General features: G+C 29.7%; 1 protein-coding gene across 1 annotated transcript; it reads right to left on the bottom strand.

Annotated features, from left to right (window-relative positions):
• Positions 1–1,892: 1,892 nt before the first annotated feature.
• LOC134725191 (target of rapamycin complex subunit lst8-like) lies at positions 1,893–9,875 on the bottom strand. The gene is made up of 9 exons (XM_063588821.1): positions 9,639–9,875; positions 7,836–7,887; positions 6,396–6,558; positions 5,971–6,046; positions 5,502–5,576; positions 4,744–4,821; positions 2,964–3,088; positions 2,352–2,494; positions 1,893–2,017 (listed from the first exon to the last, which is right to left on the bottom strand). Exons 1-9 carry the CDS (start codon positions 9,759–9,761, stop codon positions 1,899–1,901), a joined length of 954 nt encoding a protein of 317 aa, XP_063444891.1. The 5' UTR covers positions 9,762–9,875; the 3' UTR covers positions 1,893–1,898.
• Between the last annotated feature and the right edge of the window lie 29 nt (positions 9,876–9,904).

Below are 9,904 nucleotides of genomic sequence, written 5' to 3' on the forward strand. Positions count from 1 at the left end.
TATACATTGTATATTGTATAAACCAATGATTTAAGTTGATTCAACTACTATTCTGGACAAAGAAAGATAACTCCAATTGAAAATTTCTTGCTATTGCACAATATTGTGCAATTAGATATTTCTTGCTATTACACAATACTGTGCAATTGAAGATTTCTTGCTGTTGCGCAATACTGTGCAATTAAAAATTTCTTGCTAATGCACAATAATATGCAATCGAAGATTTCTTGCTATTGCTGAATACTGTGCATTGAAAATTTCTTGCTATTGCACAATACTTAATATAATAATTTTGGATCCCGATTTGGACCAACTTGAAAACTGGGCCAATAATCAAAGAAGCCCAATAATTCAATTTCTGTTTAAATCAAACTTAAGTTTAATTTTGGACCCTTTGGAATTTAATGTAGACCAATTTGAAAACAGGACCAAAAATTAAGAATCAACATACACAGTTAGATTTTGCATATCTAAGAACCCCAATCATTAAATTTTGGATGAAATCAAACAATTTTGGACCCTGATTTGGATCAACTTGAAAACTGGGCCAATAATCAAAATTCTAAGTACATTTTTAGATTCAGCATATCATAGAACCCCAAGGATTCAATTTTTGTTAAAATCAAACTAAGTTTAATTTTGGACCCTTTGGCCCTTAATGTAGACCATTTTGAAAATTGGACCAAAAATTAAGAATCTACATACACAGTTAGATTTGGCATATCAAATAACCCCTATTATTCAATTTATGATGAAATCAAACAAAGTTTAATTTTGGACTATTTGGGACCCTTATTCCTTAACTGTTTGGACCAAAACTCCCAAAATCAATCCCAACCTTCCTTACATGGTCATAATCTTGTGTTTAAATTTCATAGATAGCTATTAGCTTATACTAAAGTTATAGTGCGAAAACCAAGAAAAATGCTTATTTGGGCCCCTTTTTGGCCCTTAATTCCTAAACTGTTTGGACCTCAACTCCCAAAATCAATCCCAACCTTCCTTTTGTGGTCATAAACCTTGTGTGTAAATTTCATTGATTTTTAGTTACTTATACTAAAGTTTTTGTGCAAAAACAAAGAATTATGCTTATTTTGGGCCCTTTTTTGGCCCCTTATTCATAAACTGTTGGAACCAAAAATCCCAAAATCAATCCCAACCTTCCTTTTGTGGTCATAAACCTTGTGTCAAAATTTCATAGATTTTTTTTTACTTAAACTAAAGTTATAGTGCGAAAAACCAAGAAAATGCTTATTTGGGCCCTTTTTTGCCCCTTTTTCCTATAATATTGGGACCAAAACTCCCAAATCCAATCCCAACCTTCCTGTTGTGGTCATAAACCATGTGTTAAAATTTCATAGATTTCTATTCACTTTTACTTAAGTTAGAGTGTGAAAACTTAAAGTATTTGGACGACGCAGATGACGACACCAACGTGATACCAATATACGACCAAAAAATTTTAAATTTTTGCAGTCGTATAAAAAAGACTCAAATAAAGGAAGGTGAAGCGCAGAATCTAAGTATAAGTTTAAACTCTTTGAAATTTGTTTCACAGCCCTATACATTTTAACTTTTGATTCACAAAACTTTATTGTAAAAGTGGCACAGTTTTATATAAGAGGCTCATATGGGAAATTGTATTGTCTCTATTGACAGAAGTGCCGCCTACATATTAAATTTTACATAAATATTTTAACACAGGAATGAGTACCCCTGTACCCTGTACAACTAAATTTAAATTGTATGTTTATGGGAACTGTTATAACAATTAGCTTTTTGGCCATCTACATACACTATTTTAACTGATTCCATTGTAAAAGACTTGAAAGGTATCAGTAAAATCTTATCAATTGTGATTACTACTTTTAATAAAGTTACACCATGAAATGAAAATTTTATTGCACTATTTCATCTCTAAATGCTAAACACACAACAGCTTTTTGATGTCCACTATATTCTTTCTTAACCTCTCCAGTATCTACACTCCATAATCTGGCCATGTTATCTGATGATGCTGAAAGTATATAGATAATACATTAAAAAAAAAAAACATAATTTTAATTTAAAATTTTTAAGCGGTCATCATGTAGCACAAGAATCCAAATTACAACTCTAATGATAGTTTGTACACATAAACACTAAAATATGAATATGTTTTTGTTATTTTATGATGGTTAGTTGCTCAATATGTAAATAACAGTTTGTTTTCTATTCCAAAAATAAACTTGAATGAAATTTTAGACCTATTCAAAGCCCTTCCATATTCTTGTCCTTTAATTATACATGTATAGAGTTCTTTAATTAAACATAAATAGAATCATACAAAGGAATGAATGAGTTTAATTTACCTGTGATGATATACTGTGAATCTCCACTGAATGCACAGTCCCAGACCCATCTCTGTGCAGTCTCTTTTAATTCTGTCATTAATGTCAGATCTGCTGTCCGCCATATTTTGGCTGTTTGATCAGCTGATGTGGTGGCTAATAACCTATGTAAAATAACTAATTTTATTTCAAATGAAGAACATATTTCATTTTCATATATACAGGTACTTAAATTTTTTATTTTGGAATAATGAAAAAATTGATAAAAGTAGAAATCATCTTTTACAAATATCAGCAGTACCTGTTTAAACTTATTAAAACAAATGAATATTCATAATAAAGCTACTACAAAACATGTACATATTATGTGCCTGTCCTAGGTCAGAACCATCATTAGTGATATACCTTTTGTCATATCTCATGATGTTTTTGTGTTATTTAGAAACATGTGACATTGTCGTAAAAAAAAATGACATAAAATTTGTTCCAAGTCTGGAACCTCACAGTGGTTATTATAAGATACATTAATCCTTTGTTGGGTCGCTATCTCATTGATATATTCTTTTATCTCCTTTTATTGACAACAAAATAGACTAATGTTGAAAGAGTAACTTGATATAACCAATCACTTACGTAGAATCTGGACTAAATAAACACTTTAGAACATATCTACTGTGGGCTTCAAACTTTGATTTGGGATGTAATTTAGTGGGCTCTGTTCCTTTGCCTCCAGTCAAATTCCAAATATAACAGTTACCCTGGAAAATAAGAAGTTTTTTAATTGTTAACAGCTTAAAAAATACAAAGGTGATATTGTAAACAGATCAGATTCTTTTCTAAAAAAAATTATAACTCATGCAAATCCATATGTAAAGGGCTTACATAGGCTATGCCTGTTGCCTAATCCAATTCAATTTATTTGAATAAAATATTGTTTTAACTAAATCCATGTGTATGTATCAGACATTTTTTGTCAGATTTCTAAATGAAAGTTCTTATTATAATGTTAGTCTAAAGTGATAAATATTCATTGTGATACAGTGCAATTTTCAAATGCAATATTCATGTCAGAGAGTCTTATAGTATTTTGAAATTCCTTGAAAATCAAAAGCTTGAAAAACCAATTTACTTTTATTTCAAAATCTTTATGCAATACACTGCATGTTTTGATTAGAAAACCCAAGTTTTTCCAGATAACTTTTATAAAACCATCATATTTGGTCAGTTAGTAGATATTATCAGATTATTACATGGCATTTTTCATATCGCATGTATTATCAGCCCTAGGTTCAATATCAGCCCAAGAGCCGCATGGCTCGAGGGCTGATATTGACCAAGGGCTGATAATACATGCGATATGAAAAATGACATGTTATGATCTTTTTATCATATGCTTCAACAGTAGAGAAAAATAATAGATTCATATATTGATGATTTTACGTGGTTCTAGAAAAGAAGTAGAAAGAGGAAAAAGTTCACGGACGTCGGACCCAAAATTTGATACATTCAATATGAAATATTTCTATCATATGCCTCAACGGAGAGAAAAAACACATTTTAAGGTGGTACCCAACACGTTCACTAAAATTAATTTAGCTCGGTTAAATTTTCATAAAATTTTGTCAAAGTATTTACTTTGACCCTTTAACAAAAATATTAAAATTTCAAAAAATTATAACCAACCGGTTTGTCAGAAAAATTACACTGGAAAATTACACTGGTCATATAGCAGTTTGACAAACACTAATTTTGATCATTGAGAAGCTTAATATTCCTTTTACAACGCAACGTAATTAAAACGTTTAGCTGACTTTACAGAGTTATCTCCCTGTAGTGTTAGGGACCACCTTAATATGGACAAATCGACAAAAAAAAATAAAAAATTCAACAATATACGTAATGTACATTGTTTTGAAAAGTCAACTTATTTATAGTAACTTTCTAAATTATGTTTCAGAAAAACTTAAAAAAAGAATTTATTAAATATTTTTTTTTTTTTTTTTTTTTTTAAGTTAATTTTATTATTTTACACAATACACTTTCCAGTATTCAAATAATTGTTTTGTACACTACTTTGTACTGGTTTTCACTGAAAACATAGCATTGAGGTGTATTTTCCGGAATTTGCCGAGTATCACCGGAATGCCATGTGATAACGCTACGGAAAGGCATGTGATAACAATCGAAGCATGTGATAAACTTTTCATATCAGCCCGCTAAGCACCAATTCGAAAAAAATATGGAAAATACTTTAATTTAATGCTATTATCAGACGGTAAAAATCATATGTTATTTAGTCTAAATATATGATAATAGCATTTAAGAACTCATGGCATCTTTCACACAAATTCAGGCATATTTGCATATGAAGTAAAAACACATCAATAGTAAGTACTGTCTATAATCAAAATACCTTGTTATTCACGGCAGCCATCATGGTTCCCATGGGATCTATACTGATAGACTGTATTGAGGCATCTTGTTCTGGTATCTGTAAACAAAAAAAGTCTTGTTTTCAAATCCAGAGTTTCATAAAAGATTCCAAATAATCACATATAAACATTGTTTAAGACATTTAAGAAACAGTACTAGTTCCCTTGCTTTGTTAGTGTTGTCCTTGTAAATTTTGTCTGATGTACTATCCTTTCAAAATCCTTTATTTCCCAAATCCAAAGTTTCAATACTATAATACTTCATTCTTGTGCATATTTTTCCACTGTGACAACAGATTTGTTCAACATTTATTATAAAATGAATAATTGATTCCAAAAATGCTCATCTTTTTTTTTATAAATTCAATGTTTGATATACATTAAGTTTCAATCAACTGAATGTTTTATTGTCCTAACAATCTCCTAATTTGTCCTTCAGACAAGGATTCTAAGAGTTAAATGCTGTCATAATATCACAATAAATTTACAGGGCTACACCGTAATATAACCTTCTTAAAACACGTCAAAGCGTAAATTTATAAAATTGAGCCAGATGTTGAGAACAAATATATACTATTCCATTCTAAAGTACCATATTTGGTCGTGTATAGTCCACACTTTTAACCTTTAATATATAAACTATCACATTCTAAAGTACCGTATTTGGGCATGTATAGTCCGCACTTTTAACCTAAAATATATAAACTATCACATTCTAAAGTAAATAAGTTATACTTACCAACTGTTCATTATTATCTGTTTTCAGGTCCCACACATGTATTGATCCACTCTGGTCTCCAATAAATAGTTCTCCCTGAAAAATATATCTTAACTATTTTAATATTTTTATTTGTATTTTCCTAAAAACAGCATATATCTAAAGAAAAGAAAATAATTAACAAGCAGGAATACCAAGTAACAGTTACTTCTTAAAAAGTACGGTTAGCAACAAAAGTTTTATCCAGAGTTATTTCAAATATAATAATATTGCACCTGGTAATTGTAAAATTGAATTAACATTTATTTTGGTTGGCTTGTAAAACAAAGAAAACCCCATAGTTTTTGTAATTAAAACCACCAAAAGGGCTTTGCCCTGCTTAGAGGCAACTAAAAAAATATAAATTGGTTTAATTTAGAATTTGAGATTTAATAGAATTAAGTGAAATTGTCACTATCTTAGTGGTACTTTTTCCTTTATAAACACAAACCTGATTAGGATGTAAGCACACACAGTTAGTTGGAGCATTTACTTGGAATATTCTTTGACACTGTAAATTTCTTGACCTACAAAAAAGTCACAAATCTTGTTTTGATTATCAGTGCACCACTTTAATGATAATATATCTGTGTGGAACTGTATTGAACTTGCTTTATGTGTATTAAATGATAAGACAGTTCAGGCACAAAACACATCAGTCTTGCTACTTTGTACAATCGTATTGGCAAATGTTATTGAAAATGCTTAATTTTATATTGCTGATTTTTACAACCTCATCATTCAGATAACATAAAGCTATGTGTAAATATCTTTCTTTAATTGTGTTGTAATTTGCCTGAGAGAATTTAAAAATTAATTTGTTTCAACTGAATATATTACAAATGTTATATATAGAGTGTAATATTTTTAATGTACCTTAAGTCCCAGATTCTTACAGCATTGTCTTCTCCTCCTGTGTACATCCATTTGCCATCTTCATGGAAACCTAGTCCAGTAACATTCTTTGATATTCCATCATAGTTAATCACAGGGTTTGGATTATTTGAATTCAAATCATACATACGAATGTGCTGGTAACCTATAAATATATATTTATTTTTTAAAATGATCTCTTTTTTTTTTGTAATATATCATGCAGATCATCATACTAAGTAGACATTTCATTTTATATATGACTAAGATACAATTTTGTTCAGTTTTCAAAAACTTTTACAATAAAGATTTTAACTAATATCTAGCATGTCTAGACAACGAAATCAGCCTATTTGCATATGTCACATTTTGGGAGAATGCCCCTCTTTTCATATTGAATAGCGCCTCAAAAAGTTAGAGGCTGCAACTAACTGAGCTGCCTCTTTCAAAATATCCAATACGGTTTTGTTTTCTGGTGGATGAGAAAATAATTCCTGCAAAAAACCCCAGATTTCCTGCATATAATGATATTGAATCCCATAATCATGATAAATTGGCTTATTTAAAAAAATATTTTAGTCAGAAATTGCATACATATTGCCTTTGGAATCAAGAATCAAACAATTATGGCAATCAACCATTCTAGCAATTCAGGAAAATAAAGAATTATCAGAAATATCGGTAAATGACATTTAAGGAGGCTCACAGGTATAAAATTTTCAGAAAAAAATAAACTTTATTTCACATTACAAATTGAATTAATTATCTTTAGTAGTTGTTACTTTATCATATGGTACAAAAATCATTCCAAAAAATCAATTTATATCGACCCCAGGTGACTTTTACAATGTAGATATCATTGAAAAAGTTCAAAATTATCTCCCCTTGGTGCAAAAATGCCATTTTTTTGGCATTAAAATTGAAATATCTTTTTTAACTCATTGGTGACCTATATTTTTTATTCTTGTTTTGGAATAAGCTGTACATAAACTAAATAATTGAAAAATTTAAGCGATTTCTGTGATTAAGTTCTTTTTTTATTTCGATATTAAAGTTATTTCTCCTATTAGTTCAACAGAAAAAAAGGACATTAACAAAAATGTATGCTTCTTTCTAAGTCAGATTGTGAGCGTAAATGAACGGTGACCCCATTTTTTTATTTCATTTTTCTATTAAGGATAAGATAAAGTTCATTTATAGAAAAATATAGCAAAATCCTATATTAAATAAAAAAAATCATTTCGACCTGCGAGCCCCCTTAATTGCTTATACATCACTGTATCACTTGTACTCCAACTCCAGATACAGAAATATAAATCTATTGCATCTCTTTGAAAATTACTTACTACTGCAGTACTGGTTTTTAAGTCATATAAATGATTATGTTTAGGATGTACTATTCAATACTTGTACAATGTACATGCAGATCTAAATAATACTCACCAGCTGCAGCAATCAATTGCTTGTCTGGAGTTATTTCCAAAGCATTCACTTGCTAGAAAACAAATTAAGGAAAAACACAGGCAGATCAAAATTACACTAAATTATACATGATATATGACCATCTTTATTTTTAAAAGACTATGTATAGCTTTGGAATGGGGCTGTAATGCCCGTGATTCAGAAAGTTGGTTTGTAAAATTGTTAAGTCAACATATTCAAACACTAAACAGTAAAGTTTCCTTCACCACATGATCTTATTATTAAAACACCACCTAGAGATTGAATGGAAAAAGTATTGTAAGAAAAAACTATCTCTTCCTATCATGCCTATTGGATTGATTTACCTAAAACAAAAGTAAAGCTAAAAAAACCTCTCTAAAGTTTTAATGTTAAGGGGGCTCGCGGGTCTAAATGATTTTTTTTATTTAATATAGGATTTCTCTATATTTTTCTGTAAATGAACTTTATCTTATCCATAATAGAAAAATGAAATAAAAAAATGGGGTCACCGTTCATTTACGCTCACAATCTGCCGTCGAAAGAAGCGTACATTTTTGTTAATGTACTTTTTTTCTGTTGAACTAATAGGAGAAATAGCGGTAATATCGAAATAAAAAAAGAACAAAATTACAGAAATCGCTTAAATTTTACGATTATTTAGTTTGTGTACAGCTTATTCGAAAACAACAATAAAAAATATAGGTCACCGATGAATTAAAAAAGATATTTCTATTTTAAAGCCAAAAAATGGCTTTTTTTTACCAAAGGGAGATAATTTAGAGCTTTATCAATGATATCGACATTTTAAAAGTCACCTGGGGTGAACACGAATTGATTTTTTGGAATAATTTTTGTACCATATGATAAAGTAACAACTACTGAAGGTATTTAATAGAATTTGTTATGCAATATAAAAGTTCATTTTTTTTCTGAAAATCTTATACCCGCGGGCCTCCTTAATAATATTATTCAAGGAATAACCCATTATGTCTAGGACCTTTTACTATGACTTGTATGAAAGCAAGAATCATATACACCTTACAATATTATAGAGCTCAGTTCAACAGATCTGTCAGATGGAACTACATCAACATGTAAGTCATGTAATTTTTGTTGCAAAGAAAGTGAGGACATTAAACATTTTATTTATTATTGTTCCTACTTTAAAAAATTGAGTGTCAAAAAGAGAATTTCTTAAATACTATGCAAGTGAAGTTAAATGACAGTGTTGATGAAATATTTTCATGATGATTTACAACTCAAAGTTATTAATGATTGCTTGTCCAAGGAATTCCCAAATGAATCCATCATTTCTGAAATTGAATGTACACCTGGAGGTCTTTGCTACAGACTACCTCAGAGTAGAACCATGTTACTACAAAAAACCTAGTTACTTTTAAATGACATTATTTTTTTAATCAGTAATAATGATTGAGCAATTCCAATTTGGGAATTTTTTGTGAACTTTACAAGCAGATTATTAAAAATTGCTACATGTAGTAAAGGGTCGTGTACATACACATATGAAATGTAATCATTTAAGATATTTAATATAATTTTCCTTTTCGGTTATAGTGATTATATATAACAGACAGAATCCTGGGGTAATGACTTAGTTCAGGTGTGATATAAAAATTTAAATGGCCAGTGAAAAAAGTGTATCCAAAACTCCAACACTTCGTGGTGCACCTGCCATGGATATAGATGGAACGCTTAGAACATATAGGATGCTGTACTGAGTCGAACATATTAATAAGAATTGGCTTAGTGTAATTTATGATAAGTTTTGTTGTTGATGGATACAGAATCTGGATGTTGCACAGTTCTCAGACAAATTCCACTGTAAGCCTGCCAAAATCTGACTGTATGATCATATCCTGCAGTTGCTAGTATAATTGGATCATTATTTGTGTTTGATCCGTTCATTTTAAACCAAAAATGAAAGATGACAACATCTATTAATCAAGAAATCATCTTAAAAAAATATATATCTCAAGTTGGTTTGCTAAAAAGTTTTACCGGAAGTAAATAAATATGACCGAACACACTTGTCACAAATATTTTGATTA

Source organism: Mytilus trossulus, chromosome 7, assembly GCF_036588685.1.
Source record: "Mytilus trossulus isolate FHL-02 chromosome 7, PNRI_Mtr1.1.1.hap1, whole genome shotgun sequence".
Classification (NCBI taxonomy): Eukaryota; Metazoa; Mollusca; class Bivalvia; order Mytilida; family Mytilidae; genus Mytilus; species Mytilus trossulus.